Raw genomic sequence first — 24516 nt, forward strand, 5'->3', positions numbered from 1 at the left:
TTCTGACATCTATACCAAAAAGGTAAAGAAACATACTTTTGTAAGAAAATTATATTGTTGTTCAGTCAAAAGTTGTTTTCTGCTTTGTAGTATCTGAATGTTTACAGATTTTCAGAGGTTGGATATAAGATGTCTTCAGTTAAACTAATGGGAAAGTAATACTCTATTGATATTAGTCCTATTGATATTTAGATTTCGTCTTGGGGATATCTAAGACTACTGCAGATCTTTCCTTTCTCACAGCACAGTGTCTTGTAGAGGTGGGTTGTCTGTCTCTGTTCCTCTTGTTAACTTTGGTGCCTTCTGGGAGAAGGTAGACAGGACACTTTTCTACTAAGTGTCCCAAGAGGTGAGTGATGAGCTGGCAGTGGGCTATTTCTGTGGTTCCTGGTCTTCTGAAGAGAAGCTGGACACAACTCATTATCCCAAGGAGAAGGCTCATAGTGGCTGTATGCCCGCAAAAAAATGAGCTTTCTGCTGGAGAAACTCTCAGCTTCCATAGTTCTATAGAGGAGCCAATACCAGATTGTGTAACAAGCTTAGCAGCAAGGTCCCCCTGCTAAGGAGGATCAGAGGTTGAGGAATACAGAGCAGAGAGAAAGATTCTTTGGGCATGTGACACAGGTTAGCATGGGCCGGGTAGCTCTCCCAAAGCCAGGAACTTCCGTTTCGGGAACAAAGGCCAGCACCAGGAGCGAAGCATAATGCCGTGTGTTTTATGTATGCTTGGTGTGGGTTTGTTATGCACACTAAGAATGGGACCCACGGCTTTGTACTTTCCAAGCCTGTCCTGTCACTCAGCTTCATGTCTCACCACCCGTACCTTTATAGTTTTCTAAGTTTACTCATGGGATGAAATAGCAGCAGACATGCCTGGCCTTTCTTGAGCATTTCTTCAGTAACATGTGTACCATTTCCCTACAACCAGAGTCCTGGGTGCTAGGCATCTCTTGCCAACAAGAGGAATGTCAGCGGCAGAGAGCTCAGAACACCCTCAGGATTGCTCTGCTAAGCAGTGACAATGGTCAGAGCATGTCCCCAGGGCCGTTGTCTCCATCTCCAGTGTGAGGAAAGCAGAGCAAGCCAACTGTTAGCTGAGTAGTAAGTACACAGCCACGCGTCCTGTGTGCGCTCAGCTCCCCGAGGCTGGCTCCCTGCTCACTTATTCCTTAAAAGCAGGAGCATTTCCTCTGTCCCTGACAGTATAATTTTCCAGCTGTGTTCCATGAAGCTTGTCTCCTTGAGGTGCCTCGGGCCCAGAAGAATGTGCCAGTGACTGGTTTAGTGAGTAGGCATCCAGCCTGGCACGGCGACTCGTGCAGCTTAGGGTCTAAGCAAGGTGTGTATAAGAAAATTGCTACCATCTCAACAGTTGCACGCTCCTGGGCTCTGCCCTTTGAGTTGCTGTTTCTAGTTCAGTTTGCATGTGCGTATGAGCTGTGCATGCTCTTCCCCATGTGGGCTCAGGACAGGCTGTGCTCCTTCAGCACTGTTTGCTGCTGAATGTGCTAAGCTTCCCAAGCTCTGGACACATGTTTGGTCAGTTGGAATTGCTAGAGTTAAGCCAGACTCCTGGAGCACAAAGGCAGTTAGTTCCATACTTCCTATACCCTGGAGCTTCACATAGAGAACAATTTTTTGTCTCCCTGTGTTAGACACCAATGTTACTGATTAAAAAAATATCAACATTCTAACATGCCCAATAAATAAACTTGAACTAGGCCATTCCCAGAGATGCATTTCCCATGCTTCAGTGCGTGGTGTTGCCCAGCAGAGAGAGAGCCTGTGGTTTGGTTGCAGAAGGAATTCTACCACTGAGCCGTACCTCCCTTCACAGTAGTGCCTGAGCTTCATGCTCTCCCTGGCACCTCCTGTCCCTCTTATGGGATGAGGATAAAGATGACAATTCATTTGATGCTTTAATTCTCAAATTTTCTGTCTTGGCTCAAGTGAAGTTTAGACTTCCTGAGCTTTGTCTCCTCTGTGCTCTGAGAACGTCCTTACCATAGGCAATGCCAGTTTTAAAGATCTTAAAAATAGAGCTGTCTGAGGAAAAGGTGAAAATGAGAATGTTTACTGATCAGTATTCAAGTACAATTACACTCACAGTAAATCAATGAGTCTTACCCTGGCAATGTGTGCAGCACAGGAGACAGTCACCGCTGAGCATGGTGGTGTTGCCCACACCATGTTCCCGTAGGAGACAGTTCTCTGCCTCAGTTGTCAGCACTGCAGGGCTCTCACAAAGGTCATATAAAACTAGGTGAAAAGAGAGGAAGAGGAAGCCAAGAAGACATTGCAGCCCGCTCAGGCCTGATGGTGACAGATGACTTAGGGTAGAGCTCTTCTTCAGGACTTGTGTCTGTCTTCTCATCTCTCAGATTCTCCTGAGCGAGCATAGTCTCTCAATGGCACTGAGGCTGATGCCCCTCCCCCCTCCTCTTCCACTTCCTTTTCCTTCTCCCTCTCTTTCTCTCCGTCCAGCCTGAGGTCCCTTGAGATTGTGCTGCTTCATGCTTTTACCCCACCAGCTGTCAGTCTGTCTACCCTGGGAGTCCCTTGACCAGCATGCATGTTTGTCAGCCTATGACATAGGTAATGAGAGTCCTGTGCTATTGAGCAAAAAAAAATCATGCAAAATGGATAGTCGAAGTAACTCTCCCAGCACTTGGGAAGCAGAGACAGCTGCATCTCTGGGAGGTCGAGGCCACCTTGGTCTACAAAGTAATTTCAGGACCAGCCATAGCTACATAGTGAGATCTTGTCTTTAAAAACAAAGAGAAACACTTTCAGGGGATGCTGGCTAATTCTCAGTAGACTACTAGAAGAGTTTGGCTTCCCATGCCATAGATACAGAGGGGCCACTGGTGGTGACTATGGGAACATATCTGTAGTCAGAACATATCCTAACTTCTGTTGAGGAATTCTGACCGGGGTGATACATTTATGCCTTGGATGAATTGTACACAGTGTGGGGGTTTGGTTTTGGTTTGTTTTGTTTAATGTTTTGGTTTGGTTGTGTTTGGTTTTGGTTGTGTTTTGTTTTGGTTTGTGTTTTGGTTTTGGTTTGGTGTTTTATCTGCTAGCATGGTTTGATGTCTTGATCTCATACCTAAAACTGCATGACCCGTTCATCTCATTTACTTTTTCATATAACCACTTTTCCAGTAATAAAATAACTCTTTTTCATTGTGAGGTTTTTCTGTAATACGGAAGAAGACCTGATTTGATTTGAAACTGATTGATTGTCAATACTATGCTGGAACATGCTTGTAGTCCTAGCACTCTGAAGGCTGAGGCAGGAGAGTAATGATTGCAGCTTAGCCTGGGCAATATAGCCAGACCCTGTTTCACACACAAAAACAGAAAAACTAAACAAAAAGTACCACAAAAATGTCTAATTACCTGTTTAAATCAATACAGTTGTATCTTTTACTGAGGCAAAGAGATTACAAAGCAGTGTGGTCACAGTGGGTAAGACACCCATGACTTGAGGAAAGAATATGGCTTGAGTCTGAAGGGAGAGACTTGGTAGGCAAGTGAGCAAGGTTCGAACTTCTCAGCTAAGGGTGAGGGAAGAGAAGGGAAGAGGATCACATGGGGTCTCCAACTTGGCTTGCGCTTTCAGCTGCCTGGGAGCCTCTGCTTTGCCTTTTTAGTGAGTGACTGTGGCTTCTCTAGTTTTAATGGTATGAAATATGGAAAATGTAAGCAAGGGAGCAATCAGTTTAGTTTCTTAAAGAACACATGCGAAAAGACAGGCATTAGAAGATAGGACGGACAGACCTGTAGGACGGACAGACCTGTAAGGTCAGCCCTGACTTGCGTGGGAGTCAGGCTGACGTGTGGGGTACTTGGTGATAATGACAACGAATTTGATAATTATTCCACTGCCTCTTAATGTGATTGTAAAAGTCCTATGACTTCAGCTAAGATGTTTAGTCCACACTGTATGTTAAGTAAGGTGCTAAATATTAAAATAATATTGTCTTTATTATACATAGACATCCTCCAAGACAGTAGTTATCATTTACTGAGCAGATGAAGTAATTTCATCTTGAGAAAGATAATGATTTGTTCAATGCTGAGGAGCCAGTCTTTCATGAACTGTGTTTTTACCATATTCTGTATGGGTAAGCGACTCAAGTCTGTACTCTTCTTCAGTAATATTATTAACATTACAAATGATTAGTATCGTGTTAAATGGGAAATTGATGCTTTGGGGGAGTCAGTCATTAGAAAAATGAATAGCTTGAAAATTGTACGATATGGATTACAATTCAGAAACATCTTAGGGCTTCAGCTTTATTAATTTATTAAATGGTAATAAAGCTTACTTATCTTATTGTATGAATAGCATGCAGTGAAATTTTTAGGATTTCAAAATATATTAAAAGATATATTAATGGATGACTTGGCTCAGGGATAGAAAGATAAACAAAAAGAATAAGAAATCCAAAGCAGAGCCACTCAGGTAGTGCATCTGACATATGATGAAGATAATATTACCAATCAGAATGCAAAGAATGTACTTTTTAATAAAAAATAAAGGAACAATCAGTTATCCATATGAGGGAAATGAAATTGGAATCCCCACCTCAGAGCACATGAGAGAGTTGACGCCGAGGGCCCTGAACACGTTAAGGGCGCAGCAAAGCTGCGGCATTTGAGAGTGGCCGTTCTAGGTAGAGTGACTGCAAGTGCAAGCGCAGCATTCTTAGACGAAAAGAAATTTAAACATGAAGAAAGAGCTTCTTTCTTAAACCACGTTAGGATTAAGAACTTGTGCATAGTGAAAGGAATAGCACATACGTGCACACTAAACTATAGTCTGGGAGAAGCATTTTATACGAGTTAACGCCTCTGAGATGGATGCAAAGACAATGTCAGACGTTTCACAAAATGAGACAGCATAGAGGCCTAGTCACATGAAGTCTGTTTGTCTTAGTTGGAAGTGAGGAACTGGATTTGAAATCACAGTGAAAAACACCCATTTCCTGTTCACCAGAATGCCAAAAACTAAAAGAGAATGGATACATTGTTATCCAGGGAGAAGCAACAGGGCCTTGAAATGTCTCTGGAAGTGTGTGATGAACCCACTGCAGAACCAGTAAAGCAGCCACTGAGCATAGACCCACACATGCACCATGGCCCACAAGGAACATACCTGAAGCAACTTGTGCTAGGAAATATGTACAGAAATGTTCTTAGATGAATCTAATATCTAATCACGTAATGTCAGATACCACATATGTGAATCAGCAGAATTCATTTATTGAAACACTGTAAAATGTAAGGGAAAAAAATCCAAAACAAAAGCAAAATTAAACCCCACAATTGCATGCATCACATTGACGAATCTCAAGTTGTGACATTGGAAGAACAAAAGGGTAGACTAACACATGCAGGAGAATTCCATTCACTAACACTTAGTGATTGGTTAATGTACAACTGTGCGAACAAAACCAAAACAAATAAAGACTGAATAAACTGTGATCCATGGTAGCAGTAGGCCCCAGAAAGGAAGGAGAAAGGTATACATTAAACAGGGAATGGAGGACGGCTCTGGGTGCATAAAGTCCAGATGGTGGCTCAGCCTCTAGTTGTTAATCTGTGGATTTTCATACAGCCTCAAACATGCACACTCTTAACTTCACAGTTGAAAAATTCAAAACAGCACACTGTGATTGGGATACATGTTTGGACAGGTCAGAGGTAAACTTGCTTGGAAAAAAATAAAAGGTCTTAATCAACTTATTCTATAACCCCAGAATCTGGTGAGATTCTCAAAGAGTCAGTCCTAAGATTTTGAAGATGCCTGGGGGACTCCCCTGTGGTAGGGGTCAGAAGAAAGGACTTAAAGAACTCTGGCTAAGTCCAAGCTCTGCTGCTTAGCCCATGTGACTGTAGAGAAATCTCTCCCCTCTCTGAGCCGCTGGTCCCTCTCCATGGAGTAGATACACTAGTAACTTTACCCCTACCTCCCCAGCTCAGGAGCCTGAGCATGAGAAAGGGACTGGAAACTTCCATGCGGCACACAGGTGCTGGTTACAGATGTGTAGGAGTGAGACCTGCAGCACCGCTCTCTGTGGCTGAGCTCACTGGGCATGTCGACTTTGGTTTGCTAGGGCTGGTCTGAAAACTAGGTGATTTTTAAAATCTATTGTCCTATTAGTCTGCTCTGTCTGCAGGCTTTCCCAGACCCCATGTTACCATGGGCAGGAGAGTGACTGAGAAGAAGGGCAAGCATTACATCTCCCGTTACTTTCTATGGTGACAACCCTGAGCCATTGGGCCTAGGCATTACTTGATGTCAGTTCCATGGTATTGTGTGGATAGAAGCATTGCATTGTGGGCCTTTGTTTTCTTCCCCCTTTTTACTTCATTATTACCCTGAAGTTAATCAAAGTGCCATTAAAATAGGGCCAGAAATGTAGAGGAAATGGTGTATAGTTTTCCAGTCTGGTGTTCCCAGGAGAAGAAGTCTGCCCATCGGAACTGACTGTGTAACCAAGCTGGTAAGCTAGCACGTGGCACACAAAGACTTATGCTAGACTTTGCAGGCGGAGACATCCCACCCAGAGCTTTGATTGTCCTATAGCCTTATAAAATGAAACCACTGAGTATCATTATTGTCTGGGGAATAAGATAACATACGGATAATCTTTACAAATAGTTGGGATTTTATATTAAATTATGATTCTGGCTTGCCATTTTCTGCATTACTTGCCACACTGACTTTTCAAAGAACCTGGAACAAAAAATACTATCTCAGTAAATCTTGGTTTTAGAAATCCATTAGCAGCAAGGATGTAACAACTAAGTAATGGCATAATATCAAGCAGGAAAAGATTCAGGTGCCATAAATCCTGAAGCCATCTGTACACTGAGCAAACTGGCACATGAGTCATGTGCTTTTAGGAGAGTGGAAATCATATAAGCTCCTACCGTCCGTAGCCTGACTGTAAAACTTGAAAGTGGGTAGTTTAGGCCAGGGACCTGAAAGCCTCTGCTGGCCCTTTGTAGTCAAACGAAGATAAAACCAGCAAACAGAAGGACAGGCATTTCAAAATCATGCACAGTCATGTTCATTACTGTTTTCCCCTTCATTTATCATAGTAATATCAAATCAAAATGGACAAGGATTTCCTTATATTAAAGTAGAATCCAGTCTTCACATTTTATTTTAGCTGCCTCATATTATGAAAGCATAGTTTTTAATGTATTACAATTTACCTAGTTTACCGACTTCTTTGAGAACATTTGACAGACTGGCTTAAGTTCTGCAACTTGGAAGACTGTAGTATTAGGTTTTGTCGAGACTCAATGCTTCGTGCCTACAGCCCTTTGAGTAGGAACTGTGACCTTCACGTTCAGTGGGCTCTGGAAGGGTCACTGCCTGTTCTTTGTGACTGTAACCTTGTAGTGTTTGCTTTAGTTCAGGCTGTCCCGGACAGGAAGGTAGTGATGTGAACGAGACGGCCGGAAACGAGAGTACAGAGAAGGCTTTCCTTCTATGCCCCCGACACCGTGCTCACGTGCCCTAGCTAGTGACCTCGCCATCTCCTGAAGCAGGTGGACATGGCAATTATAGCTTCGGCCACTGTCTTGAACTTTCCGTAGTAGGTGATGAATTGCAAATGGCTAGACCCTCTGCACAACAATAAACTCAAATAAATCTTCAATGTGTAATAATGACAAGACAGAAAGACTGGCAGCTATAACAAGGCTCCCGTTGACACCTACTTTACTGTAGCCTTGATATCCATCATTATCAGCTGAAGCTAGCCCAGGAGCTGGACAAGAAGGTCCGAAGAAGGATGAGTTGTTTGCGCTGAAGCGTCCAGTTGGTCCCATCTGGACGGGAGGAAATGGGAATTTTTTTTTTTTTTTTGTGCCTGTTCACGAGGCCCGCACTGTCCATCATTTTAGGCGGGTATCTGATTACTTCATGCTGCAGACAATATGGCTTTAGACTGGTGGGTTCGCTTTTCTTACCTCAGCATCACATTTTTACTGCTTGGGAGGTTTTGGCTACTTTTAGGCTATGTGCAAATCCCATTCTGTTTATGAAAGCTGAGCTAATGATATCTTCCACTAATGACAAGTAATTTCTCAAAGGAGAACATGATTTTAATCCGGTATGAATCACTGCTGAAATCTGTGTTCTGAATCATTTGCATTTCCTTTGTCAAATATGTGTATTATTTATTGTTTCTTCAGTGAAATGCATATTACCATTTTTAATTTTCAGAATAATAAGGTAGGCAACACATAAATTATGGTGGAATACTAAGTTTTAAACTCTCCCTAATGTCCCTAAATATCATGTGATTGTTGATACATGCAGTATATATATTCTTCCTGCCTAGGGCCCTTCTGATAAAAACTGAAAGCAGCACTGTATAATTTAAAATAAAGCTGTATTATCGTGATCCTTCGGCATTTTATCTTTGTGATAAGAATAATCAATATATGATCCTCGGATTTATTGGTCTTAGGATCACAGCAATTTAAAAAGCTGGACTGTATTCTCTGGGGTGTTCATTTAAAGAAGGCTTCTAATTATGCACTGGCTTGTGTGGGCATCACTCTGTAGTGCACACTTGCAGGCTGATAAACCCATAGATGATTGCGTTTCCTGTTAGGCAAAGCCATTTTACAAACCTCATATGGCATCTCCCCGAGTGTTTTTATTGCCCATTTCCATTTTCTACCCTGTAAGAAAGTTATATAGGCATTTTTTTACATTTTTAGATTTAATGTTTGTCTTTTAAGAAAAATGAACTTGTTTATTGATAGTAGAACCCTTTGGGCACTTTGGCTGTTGATTTATAATGTTGTTGTTATTATCATTAAATATATATTTTTAGATAAAGCAATCATTACATAAGTCAGATTCAGCTCTGAGATGATGGAAAGGTGAGGCTCCTGAGGTCTCTGTTTCCTGGGACCGCAGGTTCTCCTGGAGTTCAGGCCGACTGACACACCATCCTTCATTTTGTCTTTCCCTCATAATAAATCTCTAGGCCTTGAGGCATCAGACGCATGCATGCAGATTTTTAGTGTCTAGATGGAATAACAACTTCCAGTTCTGATGCCGGAGCATATTGTAGTTCATCTCTGTAGAGCCGGCTTCCCCCAGTAGTGACCACATGAAAATACATGTCAAGAACACTGCTTGCTCCTATTGAAACTTAAGCAATTTGTTTTCAGACTGTGAGCAGTTTCAGCCTATTTTTGGAATCCCTTTGTGGCCTGACCATTCTTTGCAGCGTAATTTATGGTGGCACTATAACATATGGACTTTTCATCACTGTCCACCCCAATTCTCAGCTGAACCTGGGCTCGTCTCTCTCTGTCCCTGGCGGCTCCAGCCACCACCTACCTCCACTGACTGGAGCAGGTACACCAGCCTGCAGTTTGCATTAGGCCATATAGACATTCAGCTAGAAGAGTTAGTAAAGGAAATATGATGGGATGCAGCTCGAATAACATACTGTGTATGTATGGCTGTGTCCCAGAAACCTGTTTCAAGAACCCACTGAGCAGTAGCTAGAGTACCCTTGTGTGCACCTGAGCTTCAGTGGCACGTTAAGGTTTGAGCACACACACAGCAGTTGGGTTTGGTGGGGATTCACCCAAGCATCTTCAGGTATCTCACAGTGACAGTCACTGCTTGAGACAGGTTCTGGTCAAATGAGATGTTACTAGGATTTCTCTTGATCTTTAATGGTGACAGTTATTTTCTGAAGCATCTGAGATAGATTTTTAGAAATTAAGTGACTCATGGGTGATAATATATGACCCTAGATGTTTTGTTTTGCAAGCATGCTATTTTAAAAGCTGTGTGACAAAAGAAGCCAACCCTCCAAACACTCATCTCCCCATTGTAAAGCAGCACCGTTCTAGCGCTTCACCAAATATACCCCCATTCAGTGTGTGTGTGTGTGTGTTTGTGTGTGTGTGCGTGTGTGTGTGTGTGTGCATGTGTGTATGTGTATGTGTGCATATGAGTGCATGTGGGTATGTGTGAATGTATGTGTGTATGCATGTGTATGTATGTGCGTGTATGTATGTGCGTGTGTGTGCGTGTGTGTGTGTGCATGCGTGTATGTGTGCATATGAGTGCATGTGGGTATGTGTGAATATATGTGTGTGTGCATGTGTATGTATGTGCATGTGTGTATGTGCGTGTGTGTACACACGTGAGTGTATGTGTGTGTATGTGTGTGTGCATGTGCATGCGTGTATATGTGTGTGTGTGTGTGCATGCATGCATGTGTGTGCATGTATGTGTGTATGTGCATGCGTGTGTGCGTGCGTGCACATGTGTGTGCGCGGGTGTGTGTGCGCGTGTGTGTTTGTGCACGCACGCATGCACGTGTGTATTTATCAGTTTGGACCCTTTGATGAAGGTTTGTTACTGTTTGCAGGGTTGGACTTAAAGACCAGAGGTCTGGATGCTTTCTATTCATTAGCCTAGGTGGCTAGACTTGCCTCTGGGAAGAATCTCCTAAGATTGTGTTAAGAGAGAAACATAGAGTGCCACCTTAGGCTGGACACCCCTGGGTGGTCTAGGGATTCCAAGTGCTGCTGTATGTAGCTCTCATTCACCTGCTCTAGAGTGTCTGTCCATACCTGACCCTGAAAAGGAGATGGAGGATCTCAGGGGTAGTGTGCTGTCAAGCAGCATGGCCACAGGGCCTGCTCAGGCCTGCTCTCTCACTCCATGAGTTTACTGTGCTCACCCTCCTGGTTGCTGCATGCCTCTCTTTCTTTGATGATTTCTGAAAATGGCATATGTCCTTAATAACCTAAAGTTTCTGCAGTGATTTTGATTTCAAGTTATGAATCTTTACACAAGTGAATAACCTAATTTGTGTGTCTGTGCAAGTAGAAATTTTCTGTAAAATGCATCATTTTGTGATGTAGCTATACATACTAATAATGCAATTACATATCTTAATCATAATCACAAAAAATACATACAATATCATTTTTGCTTTTATCGAATATGTATGCAATAAGATAAAGCAGACAATAATTTTTGACTTGGTAGTAGAAATTAAAAATTGCTTCAAAAAATATTTCAAATATGAATGAAGCTCTCCTTCATGCTCCAGAACAAATTTACTATTTGCTCCCATTACTGGAACAGCCATTAAGTGTTTTTATTTAGTTTCATTTATAGATTCTTGCAAAATAATTGTGTAAACCCTTAAAAAAAATTGTGTGTGGGTCAGCATTCACTGAGAGCCCCAGCTGATGGGACCTAACAGTACCTGAGTTTTATGTTTATAGTCAGTGTCTCTCCTGTGCCCTAAGTGATTGTTATATCCCTGTGCATACTCCTCATTTGGGTCTATAAAGAAAAGATTAACCACTGAGGCCCCAAAGCTCTGCCACAGATTCTGAGTCAGAGATGCTTGATCTTTCTATCAGAGAACTGCCAGTGTGTGCCATCCCAGTACATGATGTGATGTTTAGAGAGATGAAATTCTTACAAAACTGCCATTTAGGGAACAAGAAACAAAAACTTAGGATGACTAGTGCAGACTTGTGCTACAGGGCATATCTGTTAACGAGCGAATCAGAGAAAATGGGGTTTGAGGTTTGTCCATGGGTCAGTGCAGTGGTGTCAAGTCTTATGCATTGTTTTGCAGGACAGACTCCCATCTAGATTTTAAATCTAGATGCAGTGTTTTTAAGCTTGTCTCTTCTGTTTCTCCGTCCTAAGCACCCCTGCCCTGGGGTTACCCCAGATCCTATTGCTGGCTGTGAAGTCCATCTGCATGGTGGGGTTATAGTTGTGAAGTCCGTCTGCATGGTGGGTTATGGTTGGAGTTGCTCTTGGTGATGACGTGAGGACCTGAACCAGGGCCTCAGCCCTGCAGCTAGGCAAGCCTTTTACCAACCCACAGCTCTGTGGAGCTGAGTGACTAGTCAGAGGCTAGACAGTAATTAGCTCTTGTAGATGCTCGCTCTGAGCTGGGACTCGGGTGGATCGAACTTTTCATCTGTATCTTAGGGTCAGGGATTGAGAAGGTAGAAGCTATGAGTTAATATTTTTCCTAAATATTCATCTTTCCATACACAGAAATGGGATTTTTCCTTAAAGAACTATGTAAAAGCAGTGCTTACCATTTTAATTGTTCAAATGTTAGATATTAATCCTGAAACGTATTCTGGTATGTAAGTGTGGTAATATGGTAGGAAATCCTGTAGTTGAAAGGGCTATTTGAATTTACAGTTAAATTTTAAAAATCTTGATTTACGTTATCAGTTACTGTTCCTCACTAGTAGCTATTAATTAAATTAATTTCAGTATGGTGCCTAGCCCATAGTAGGTGTTCAGCACAATGATTGTGTAACTGAACCAGAACATTGTAATTGTGGCCTTAGATTAGAGCTTCCTGGCTGGAATTTGGGGCCTTAGTGGAAAGCTCAATATTTGGAAAAGAAGCAGCCTTTTGTAGTGTTAGAGCAGTTGGTGTAGGAGAGAGGGGCCAGCAGCTAGCACAGCGAGCCGAGCGGTTCACCAGTGTTAACTCTTGTGATGACTGTGTTTGTTTCTTAAGAGGAAAGGCACACCTCCGTCAAACTAGGATGTCTTCCAATCTGGGCAAAACGTCTCACAGACTTGGATGTAAATGACTGACTCCTTCTGTAATCTCCGAAATATTCAGATTATTCTTTTAACCATTGATGTCTCTGATTTTGTATAGACTGAGCAAAGCAGGTGCCTTAGTGTTTATAGCATATGCAATCATTCCGTTCTTTGTGATGTAAAAACACGCTAGTGAGAGACTCTTCCTTTCACAGGTGAGAACATAGAGCTAGTAGCATGCATTCATACCCACAGTGCATAGCTCCCATTGGCTAGCCCACAGCCTAGGAAAAGTTACTGAATGGGAGGATTGGGATTATAAAGTTTGCAAGCATCTGCTTGACACTGTGCCCATGCTCAGCATATGCATGCTGTGCAGCAGCTATGTGAAACAATGTCTCCTTGCTTGGCGCTTTACGGTCTATAGAACTATTTACTTTATGCCATTCTGGTTTTGTGTATAGGAGTCATGAAGAAAACCCCATTTTGGCACCATGCTCCCTTGTCTTCTTTTTGTAACTGAAATGGCTCTGTACCATATTTAACAGGAAAACTGCATAGCGTACCGCCAAGAGATCATGCTTAATAGAGACCCCAACATCTGCCGCATCAGACAAAGCCTTAAGACATTCAGTGAAGGGTGACCATACTCTTCCTCTCCTTCTCTTGTGGGCAGACGTAGGATGTGCTGTGTATCGGCATAGCTGCACTTGGATGTGCTGTGTATCAGCATAGCTGCACTTGGATGTGCTGTGTATCAGCATAGCTGCACTTGGATGTGCTGTGTATCAGCATAGCTGCACTTGGACGTGCTGTGTAGCGTCACAGATAGCCTGCAGTGGGTAGGCCAGGCTTTGCCCTTGAAGCTAATTACCTGTCGAGAGTCTCCCAAATGCCCGTGGCCCTGTCCACTGCTGGAGCCCTTGCTAGTAAGGGTGAGCCCCTCATTGTGCTCCCTGGCCACATCTCAGCCAATTTAGTATTTTTTCTAAACAAAAATAAAAGTAGCACCTTCAAGAAAAAATAGATACAATAGAGTCGTATCAAAAGCCCCAAGATATATTGTCTTTGACCATCTATGCCTCAGCCATATTTAATCACCCCCAGATGTGCAGCTGGGGTGAGAGAGAAGTGTACTTGGGACACTGGTCTTCAGCAGTGTGCCTTGGTGGAGTTCTGTTCTCTTTTGTAATTGGTTTTCTCCCCACTAATATGAGTGGGACTTCTTGTCCTCTGCCTTTTACTGGCCATCTGGTCTTCTGATAGTTGCCACTTGGTTTCTGGGAGGTGCGTCCAGTCTTCCAGATGTCCGCTTGTTGGCCTGTCTCCCCTCCATGTCTAGTTTGGGAGAACTGGCCTGTGTTGAGGTTGAGGAAATGATCTGAGAGGAAGAAAGACCTTTCTTTCCAGCACCACTAGCCACTCCCTACTTGAGAAAACTTTCTTTCTGGGGACGGCTCACAGTGGAAGGTCCTGCCGAGAAAATGGACTCTGAGGTTTCTGCTGAGAGGTTCTCCTCAAGAGGGCACATCCGGCCACTCATCTGTCGGAGCTACACATGGCCTCCACGGCTGTGGTGAAGCCAATGGCTTGTGCTGGTCAGGACTTGGCACATTTCTTCTGTGTTCATATTCACCTTTTATGTGCAAAACCTCTCCCATCTTTTTGGCTGCATTGTTTCAAAGCTTTGGCTTACCTTGAAAAGGTTTTAACAGCAGCATGGAGTTCATGTGACCTATAGTGAATTCTTCCTGAGATCTCTCTGGTCCCATACTTATCACTGGCTAGAACCTTGCTCCCTAGAACTTGCCAAACCTGTGCCTTGTTTTCAGCTTCCACACCTGTCTCACCTCTCAGATCAGGTCCGTCGACTGGGGTTGCACAGTTGGGCCATTCTGCAGACCCCAGGTTGACCAGATCCTGTCCACATCCTTGCACTCAGGACCGTGTCTGTGATGGACTAGAGTACTAGGAATGGCGGGAGTCGGTCAGAGATGTAGACGCAGCAGCTCAGCTCTCAAGCCTTAACAATGGGAAAGAGCTTTCATGTGCCAAGAGCCAGAGTCCCCAGCTCCTAAGAGGAAGAGGAGTTGCCATTGCCCAGCCATAGTCCTCACAGCCAGATTCTTACCTCGTATTGTACACTCTTGACCTTCTTACCATCGGCTTTTTACCCCAAAGGAGGTTCTTTCATTTTAAACATCTGTTCATTCATTTGCTCGTTCATTTGTTCTTCCTTTCTCTCTCTTTCTCTCTCTCTCTTTCTCTCTCTCTCTCTCTCTCTCTCTCTCTCTCTCTCCCTCTCTCTCCCTCTCTCTCCCTCTCTCTCTCTTTCCTTTTTTCTTTCTCTCTTTGAGATTATAAATATGTAATTTCCCCCTTCCGTCTCCTCCCTAGAAACCTTCCAACACACCTGTTCTTGTTCTCTATCAAATTCATGGTGTATTTTTTCATTTATTCTTCTCTCTCTCTCTCTCTCTCTCTCTCTCTCTCTCTCTCTCTCTCTCTCTCTCACACACACACACACACACACACACATTTCCAAAGTACTTGAATACAACGTGTTCAGTGTGTAATGTTACTTATATGTATATCTTTACTGAGCTGATGACTTAGTTGGTCTACAAAACAAGGAAAAGGTTGGTGGGTATGGAAGTCATATGCACCGTATAAATGAACTAAAATAGAACAGAGAGGGTAATGTACTTTATTCACATTAAGCTGATATGGTCTACCTGTAAGCTTTGTGTTTCAAACTTGTAGCTGAGATTATTATGTGATGTAGCACATATTATCAGACCCATTGTTTCTAGGTAGTAGATGATAAATATATTGATCTGTATGAACTAAAGAATACAATTTCCTCTGTATATGTGTATTGATAATTGCCAATTTTCAGCACTCCCAAAGCTGAAAAGACTATGTCAGCTATACTTTGTTTCCCCGTGTACACTAAGTTGCAGAAACTTGCTTAAAAAAAAAAAAAAAAAGAAATGTTCTTTCCTAAAATCAAGGTCTTTTTGTAATTATTGTGCTTTGAGAGACTCCACTTGTCAGACCCCTAGTGACTCACAAGACTGTACTTCTTAAATGCTCTGACAGGACATCTGCACACACTAAATCTGAAGCTGCAGGGGGAAAAAACCTTCCAAACATTGCTGATTTGTCTTAGAACAAAACTCTGGACTCATGGACGGTTAAGTAGAGCATTTGGTTAGAGCATTGTCTTCCAAGGAAATACCTTAATAGAAAACCACAGGTGAGTGAGAATTAAGCCCGACACTGACTGACACACACAGCAGTGACACACACAGTTGGCAGTGTGTCACTGCTGACACCTGAAGGACACTGGGAGCTCTCAAGCAGACAGATCCCCATGTTTTATCTCTTGCAGTTGAGCCACAGTAACTCTTCACTGGAGGCCATGGTATTTCAATGAAGAACATGGGTAGACGTGGACACTTGCACTTGGAATTTGTCTGAAGAGTTATGAAAGCCACACATAGGGTGCAATCCTTTTGAGACTTAAATTCTCTTTCCTTCAGGTCCACCATCCTAGGAGAAATGTTCTTCAACTCTATAGATACCCAGTTCTTGCCTTATAGAAGTTTTCAGATTACCAATTTTAATCCAAAGATGTTCCTTGAATGATGAAGTACTTTCTCACACAGTCTGTTGCACAATGGTTTACTATTTCTCGAGGAGCAGAGTGGGTCTGTTGCTTTACGGACCCTGTGTGCTTTGTGTAGTGAACTCGGTAACAGTCGTCACTTCCTGGGTTGCTAAAAGCAGATGCTTTGGGAAGGAAGCAAGAGAGGCTGCTCTTACCCCCTCAGTGGAACCCTTCGTATGTGTTCTGTTGCTGCTGCTGCAGCTGCCCTACTGCCACCAGCTTGATGACAGCACCCAGCAGCCACCGCACAGGTGCTGCTCAGCCCGCGCCTGCCTCTCCTACTTCCTGTTCCTCTGCGTTCCCTTCTCGCCTTTCTTCCTCTTCTAAATTTCAGTGTGAAGGCAGCTGTAAGGTTCTTTAGGACGGTCATGCATTTCATCTTACAGTCAGTCACTTAAACTCCCCAAGCTTTAATGTGAAAACACAAAACAAGAACAAGCTCTAAAAACATTAATTCTCACAGAGATTTTGAAACATCTTTGGTTAAAGCTGATAATGCTCATTTTATTCTCAGCAATTTTTACCCAACATATATACTCAAAAGCAAATGATTATACTACAAATACTGAGTAGCTCAAAGAAACAGTAGGCAGAGATGTATATTCATTAAGCTTTTATAGAAATACATACCTAAATAAATTGTAAAGCAATCATGAAATCAAGCCTTTGGGGTTTATCTACTGCCATTGTTCCCCAGGCCTTGAAGCCCTCACCAAGGCTGCACCAATAAAGCGTTCCCTAAGTACATAAAGGCTCTGATCGTTAAGACTTTTATTGCCAACCACACATACAGAGCTGCAAATTGCCTTGTTTCAGATTTATTATGTATTACTCTAGAAATTCTATAAAGATCAGAAGAACTGATTACAATGTTGACCTTTGCATTAACTCATCTGAATTTAAATTCAAGTGTTTGATTTGGGAAAATAAGTCCATTTATCATAGGTCTGCTACTGAGGGGACCGTGCCGCGCTGATTGGGGGTGCCGAGACCAAATTTATTTATTGAGCGTGGGCTCGAAAATTGTTTGTAGGACAAGAGGAACAAAAGTTTGACCTGCCGTTGTGTAGTACCAGGGGAGCACTGTGAACACTGCCCTTTTCAAATGCAAGGCACTTGCTCCATTTCAGTCTTGTTGATAGAGCCTCCAGATATTAAATTGAGCAAATATATTCTGTCTTAATCACATAACCATCCAGTGGTTAACGTTAACAACCCTCTCTTCCTAAGAAAGATAACCCCTTCCTCCAGGGCAAACCTGGTCTTGGAAGACACTGCCATGCTCCCTGTCCTGACGTTAACTTAGTACGTTAACCCTGACTCACACTTTTCCATGGTTTTGCTCTTTGATTTACTAAGAAAGTGGAAGTAGGCAGTATCTTTCTGTGCAGAATTATGAATCCAATTAACATTCACCTATTGAACTGCTTAGTTATGAACACAAAACTTGAAATTTAGTCCCCTGCAGTATACCCCACCCCTAAATGGCAAATCTTGTACGTATTAATATACTTTCCACTTCCCTTAATTCTCCTAGAGTGCTGAAGAGTGAACTGGCAAAGGGAGCCGTAATGGCAGTCAGTTCCACCATGTACAGATCTATTCCTAAATAAAAACCTGTGTTCTCTGACAGTGTAGAGCATCCATAACCATGTGGTTAGGACTCAGCCCCGCTGACTTATAGCGGCGATGGACAGATCTTGGCCCAGAGCAGCCTCAAGGACCCATAGTGGGGGTGGAGGGGAAAACACATTCTGGATTAAGATTTATATGCATCTCAATACTAGGGTTCAGCTCTCTGCTCTTCTTGGTTATTAACCTTCCAACTTCAGCCATGGAGAGGCCGGGAGTATTTCCCATTTGCTAAGATCCAGCAAGCAGAAGGGAATCAATTTCCACACACCTTTAACATTTACAGGATGTCTGTCCTGCATCTTAAAGTGGGAAAACACAGCAAGGCATGTTGTTCTCCTCCCTCAGATTCTCTAAGGTATGGCTGACAGTGTGTGGACTACACGTGATGAGAGTGCGCATGTGTGAGCGCATGCATGTGTCAGGTGTCTTCTCTTGTTCTGGGTCTGGTTTTTGTTTTTGTTAGTGGGGGCAGTTTTTGTTTGTCTGTTCGGTTTTGAGAATTTGCTTCTCACTGCAGCTGAAGTTCACGTATTGGCCAAGGCTGCTCAATGAGCTCCAGGCTCCTCTCCTGTTTCTAATTCCCAGCACTGGGATTGCAGGTGTGTATCTCCACACCTGGCTGGTTCTGTGTGAGAGTTGGGGATGCATACTCAGATTTGATGACTGCACATCAAGCCATACACCTTGTGAACAGTGTGTCATTTCCCCATCCCCCTTTCAGACTATTAATGATTCTGCAAACATGGGACAGTTTTATAGATCTGATAAAATTAAATCCTGCAACTAAAATAAATTCCATACCACATGATACCACTTAGTAACGTTTACTCATGGTATGGAAATTTGCAAAGCCCACAGGACACTGATGGCGCTGCAGGTGGGTGTCACCAAGTGTTGGGACAACAGCTTCAGCTTGCTCGTCCTGAGCTCACTCTTAGCTCCAGTCTGGCTTTAGAACCACTGCAAAGCAGGGTGTTTTTAGCCTCTGCCTTCCAGGCAACTTATGTAAATGTTCTTGCAGGACATCTAGATTCCAAAGAAAAATTGAAAACAGAAGGAAGAGAAACAAAGGGATTCAAGATCTCCATGAACTCATGTGAGGCAGAATCCATGTGCTTAAGACAGGATGATAGCAGGCAGTCTAGAAAGCCATGATCTTCATCAGAGCCTATCAAGATCCACCTTCACAGCTGAAAAATAGGAGCCTGTGAACCCAAGTAGTGTAGCCTGCTCGCCAGTAAAATCTACTAGAAATCTGTAAAAAGAAGCTTCTTAATTTCTTTGAAATTGACAAAAATTGATCATCAGAAAGAAATCTTTGAAGGAAGGAATCTCTGCAACATTGTCGAAATGAATTTCCCAGTGTTATCTAACTTACTGGATTACTGGAGGACATAGTGACCACCATTTCCTAGGTAGCTTAACCAGCCAACTAGTGTCTCTCCGCACCTTGCTGTGCTCTGATGAATTAGATTCTTTCATTCCACCTTTTCTATCAAAAAGCTTGATTTTTTTTTTTTTTTTTTTTAATGCAGAGTCGATTCGTTCACTTGTTATGGAAGGCAGGGCTTTACACGGAACAGCAGCTGGCAGTGAATGTAAGGAAGTAGCCTTTCATATGCTCTGTCCATCTCAACCTCCTCACGCTAATTAACTTCAACTCAACAAATATTTTGAATGCCTGCTTTGTACAGACATTATCTTAAATAAACCAGGTAGAAAAATTAATTGAACCAGGCCCCATGGCAGAGTAAAATAGACATGTCTATAAGCTACTATGTGTGTTTGTCAGTGCTGGGACGGTAGAGGGTTGAGGAGAGTAAGAGAAAAGCACTTTCTACTCTGTATGAAAATCATTTTCAGACCCAACACACAACATGATGGTTTAGTAACGTACTTGAGAGAAAATACTGAGTTCTTTATTTTTTAATTTACATTTAAAAATTGAGGTCTGATGATTTAAAGTGATATGTAATTTTTACCCTTGATTTTTATGAGCCATAGTTATTAATTAAGGATTTAGTGTACTCATAGTGGTTATTACTTGGGCAAAAGTTTCCTGAGTAGAAATCAACTGTTAGAGTCTTAAACAGGTTCACCCTTAATCACAACCAGGTTCCAAGAGGTCAGAGCAAAGAATGTGCTGAGTAAATGGAGACTTTCCCTGGAAAGAATGCAGAAATTCACCTTCATACCTGGAGAGATGGAAAGTGCCAAGCTCTGTGGGCCCAGGGGGAAGCATGGGAGGGCAGTGGACATGAGCGTGGAGGAAGACGAGACAACCCCAGCACAGACGTTTGCATCTTGGGTTTCATCTGTCTTTTTAAGCCTCACAGAGAAGCCATGCAGTCAGCATTAGGCTCTGTTTAAGGGTGACACTATGAGGTGACTCTCAAAGTGGGGCTGCACTTCACTCTGCGAGAGTCACAGTGGTGTCACCCCAAACTGTGTGGGTGCCTGCCTTTAGTCCCAGCTGCTTAGGAGTCTGAAGCTAGAAAGTTACTTGAGCTCAGGAGTTGGGACCAGGTGGAGAAGCAAGCAAGGTTCCCATCGGAGCACGATAAAGAGACTAAAGCAGAAGGAAGAGACGGAAGTGCATGGGAGAAGGATGCGCTCTCCCTCTGTGAGGACTGTGTATAGAGCATTACTGGAGCTGAGCCTTAATATACTCTCCAGTGGTTGTAGAGCAAAGAATAGAAGGCGAAGTTTCCAGTGGAAGAGATACATAGTTTGTAGGTATCTCGTCTGACTGCCTGATAGACTATTTCATTTTGTTTTTAATCCATGTTTTTAATCCAAAGTCTGGGGACATATGCTAGTCAATAAAGTGCTGGTGATGCAAGAATAAAGTCCCAGGTTCAATCTCCGGCTCCCATGTGAAAGCTGCACTTGTAATCCTAACTCTGGGACAGAGCCCTAGAAGGCCACTGACTAGCCAGCCAGCCTAGCATAATAGGGAAGTCACAAGTCCTTACTTAGACCCTGCCTCAAAAACTCTAAGTAGATGACTCCTGAGTAACTTCTGGGCTCCACAGGCACATTCATAGACACAAGCAGACACACACTCATACGCACGCATGCATAAACACACACAGCACGAGGATTTAATTTCCACTATAAACAAGGGAGCTTTCTCTACTCACAGTGATATGTAGGTAGCTTTGAAGTTTTGCTAATATTTTAAGGAATCAGATTATTAGCTGAACAAAATTCTTTCTTTGTTGCATTAAAACACTCAAAGAAAGAAGGAAAGTGTAAGTCCTGGCAATGAAAGCAGTGACCGAGAGATAGGTTGGGTAAAGTGGAGACTAATAAAACCCCACCACAAGTGTCGGAAGTGGGAATCCACTAGGCAGTGGGTGGGGCCGCTGGTGGAGCTTTTGGTCCACCGGTTCCTGCCTGCTCATTGGCCTTTGGTTCCAGCTCTGAGTCTGCTGCCCCCAACTCAAGTCAGTTGTCTGTTGGCCCATTCAACAAACACTGCCGGTTTGATTTTTGCACATGGAAGCTTTTTGAACAGTCTTGACTTTGACTTAAACTTTAACTCCTACAAAAGCTGAGAAGGTCAGAGCTCAGTTCTTGACAGGCTGACTTCCAGCCAGCTCACTGGCCTCACTAGAGCTGAGCAGGTAGTACTTGACATTGAGATAACATCTGGTGGAAAAGGGTTTAAATCAAGTGATTGCAACTAAAACCTAGCAAGGAGTCATCCTAGCAATTAGGTCGGAAGTGAACTGTCAAGCGAGTTGATGAAGCCGATTGGGGCCATAAAAGCTAGGCATGCTACTTCTGATAATAGCCAGCGGTGGCGGTTTGCATGAGACGTCCCCCAGTCTCAGCCATTTGAATACTGGCTCCAGTTGTGGCAGCTGAATGGGTGTGGCCTTGTTCTGTGCGCTCTGAGATTGTAAAGACTTTGTATTTCCAGTTTCAGCTTTTGTTCCTGCTGCTGTGCCGGCCACTTGCTGCCATCGTGCCCATTAACCCTCTGGAACCATAAGCTCAAGTACACAGTTCTATAACGTGCCTGGGTCAGTGTCTTATCACAGCAATGGAAAAGAGTAACAGGACACCAGAGTCCACGGAGACCGGACTGTGGGTGTTTGCCTCAGAACTGTGTGGGAACAGTTAACACACATGAGCCCTCCTCAGCGTTAGGAGGCAGGCTCTGCTGTCAGTTACCTTTCTGTGTAGCTGTGGGAATGGAGTAACGAGAGCTAGAGGCTAGCAAAGCACGAACTGGGACAGCTTGGCTTAAAAGTCTACACCAACTCTTCATGTCAGGACTGTCCATGGATTATAGATCACAGAGGGTGGGGATTAAAACAATTCAGTCCTTGCAGAGTCAGGCAATGCTAGCACTTGACAAGTTGAGACAGAGGGTTCCAAGTTCAAGACCAGCCTAGAGAAGGTAACAGCAAGACCCGCCTGAATAAATAAGTAAAAGTAAACACAACGAGGAACAAGCATGTTCCATGTATGTACTTCAAGCACTCAAGACACTAAAACAAGAGGATGGCCATGAATTGAAGGCACTTTGAGCCTTGTAATAGAAGACGTCATCTGAAAAAAAAAAATCAAAACAAATACAATAGAGAATTTCATTATGAATATGGCTTTGTTTCAAATTTAAAGTAAACTGGGCAGTCAAAGCACTGGTCAACAATAAGATGGGCAGTTTTTATTTATGACTTTAGTATTTGATAATATCTTCAAATTGTGGCCTTGGATTGGGAGTTGAGAATTGAATACTACTTGCTAGATTGTCACTAGAGTTCCAGGGAACCTTCTGTCCCCATCTTGTAACCAACCCTGGCATTACAGATGTCCACAACACTTCACCCAGGATGAATGCTGGAATGCTGCAGATCCAAAGTCAGGTCCCAGTCTTGCAGGGTGTACTCGAGCCTGCCCACTCATCTCCCCTTGCAGGGTGTACTCTAGCCTGCCCACTCATCTCCCAGTCTTGCTGGGTGGACTCTAACCTGCCGACACGTCTCCCCTTGCAGGATGTAGTCTAACCTGCCGACACGGCTCCCCATCTCCCCATTGCTGAGATACCTTCCAAAGCCTTCCAACCTGTGCCCATCACCCAAACCACAGAGTTTGCAAGGTTAGAAATTACTCTTTACACCAGCATACTCTTGCTGCCGACTTTCTTAGATGTCCTTACAGACACATCTGGAGATAACGATTCTCTAATTATCTAGGTCTCCCAGCCTGTTCCATCCACAGTTTCCTATCACAGTGAGCCCCACATGTCTAACGTAAAACACAGGCTCTTCTGCTTTTAGGGCACGCTATCGTAACCTGTCTAGGCTTCATTGATGAAAAATGTGTGTTCATTTCTGGAACCTCACAGAGCAGGGAGAATAGATATTTTACGTTCAGCTTCCTAAATAAAGTGCTTGGCCATCTAGAAAGTATGCAGTCTATATTTGTACAAATCAGTAATAGTGGGATGCTGATTAGTCACAGAGATGTCAAAAACCAGTTGAACTTGAAGTTGCCCATAGCTCACTAGAGAGGAAGGCTGCGCCTTCTGCTACTCCAGCTGCTGCTCAGCTGTTCTGTAGGCTTCTCTCAGGCCCTAATAAGTGGCCAAGAAAAGCAAGGCAGCTGAAGCACATGCAACTCAGAGACCACTGAGCTAGATATGGCACTCTGTTTCATTTAAGATGATGACCTCTCCACTAACTGGAAAGCACCTGAGTGTTGTCAATCATAGTGTGTGCATGGAAATTGGTGTACGGTGTTAAGTTAGAGAGTAACTGTTCTTTAAAATTAGTGTTACATATTACATATATATATATGTATCCATACATATATTATATATAAATCTCCATTTCTGGTTCCAAGACTGCTCATCTCCAGCACTTGTAGGATCACGTCTCCAACACAGTCCGGCCTTCAGGAAGCAGCTGTATTGTCCTGGTATCTGTCGTAGCTTCTACAAGTGCGCTGTTTTTCATTTGTTTCACAACAGGCAAGGGGATATGTCAGTGTAGCCTCTCCTGCAGCCACCTCACTGCACTTGTGCCTTCATAGGGAACCTTCCCTTTGCTCCCTGTACTATGTGAGGCTTCCAGCCTAGTTCTCCATGCTGCATAGGAGCCAGAGTAGGCAGGTGCCAGAGTAACTCCTCCTAGTGTTGTGTGCAGAGGAGCCTCAACTCCACAGCTCCAGGTCCTGAATGGAAGTCAGACAGCAGCTACAAATGAGGATTTGTTGAAAACCAAAATATGGTCCAGTCAGATTTAGCAAGGGCAGGTAGCACTAGAGTTAACCAAATGGCCGGGGGCAAGCGTAAGAAAATAAACAACACAAACCAAGGTTACTTGGCATCATCAGAACCCAATTCTCCCACCATAGCAAGTCTTGGACACACCATCACACTAGAAAAGCAAGATTCAGATCTAAAATCACTTCTCATGATGATGATACAGGATTTTAAGAAAGACATAAATGGCACCCTCAAAGGAATACAGGAGAACACAGGTAAACAGCTAGAAGCTCTTAAAGAGGAAACACAAAGTCCCTTAAAGAACTACAGGAAAACACAATCAAACAGGTGAAGGAAATGAGCAAAACCATCCAG

The 24516-nt window shown here is 43.2% G+C and overlaps 1 protein-coding gene across 8 annotated transcripts in view; it reads left to right on the forward strand.

Moving 5' to 3' along the window:
- The window catches only part of Gpatch2 (G-patch domain containing 2), a 151218-nt gene that overhangs the window by 65315 nt on the left and 61387 nt on the right, over positions 1–24516 (forward strand). For 7 of the 8 annotated variants that reach the window (XM_031338063.1, XM_031338043.1, XM_031338072.1 and 4 more), the window contains exon 6: positions 19454–19516. The exons of the other annotated variant lie outside the window; for it this stretch is intronic. In XM_031338063.1, the coding sequence (XP_031193923.1) occupies positions 19454–19516 (63 nt within the window). The remainder of the gene's footprint in view (positions 1–19453; positions 19517–24516) is intronic. 8 annotated transcript variants of the gene reach the window in all.

Source organism: Mastomys coucha, unplaced genomic scaffold (genome assembly GCF_008632895.1).
Source record: "Mastomys coucha isolate ucsf_1 unplaced genomic scaffold, UCSF_Mcou_1 pScaffold1, whole genome shotgun sequence".
Taxonomy (NCBI): domain Eukaryota; kingdom Metazoa; phylum Chordata; class Mammalia; order Rodentia; family Muridae; genus Mastomys; species Mastomys coucha.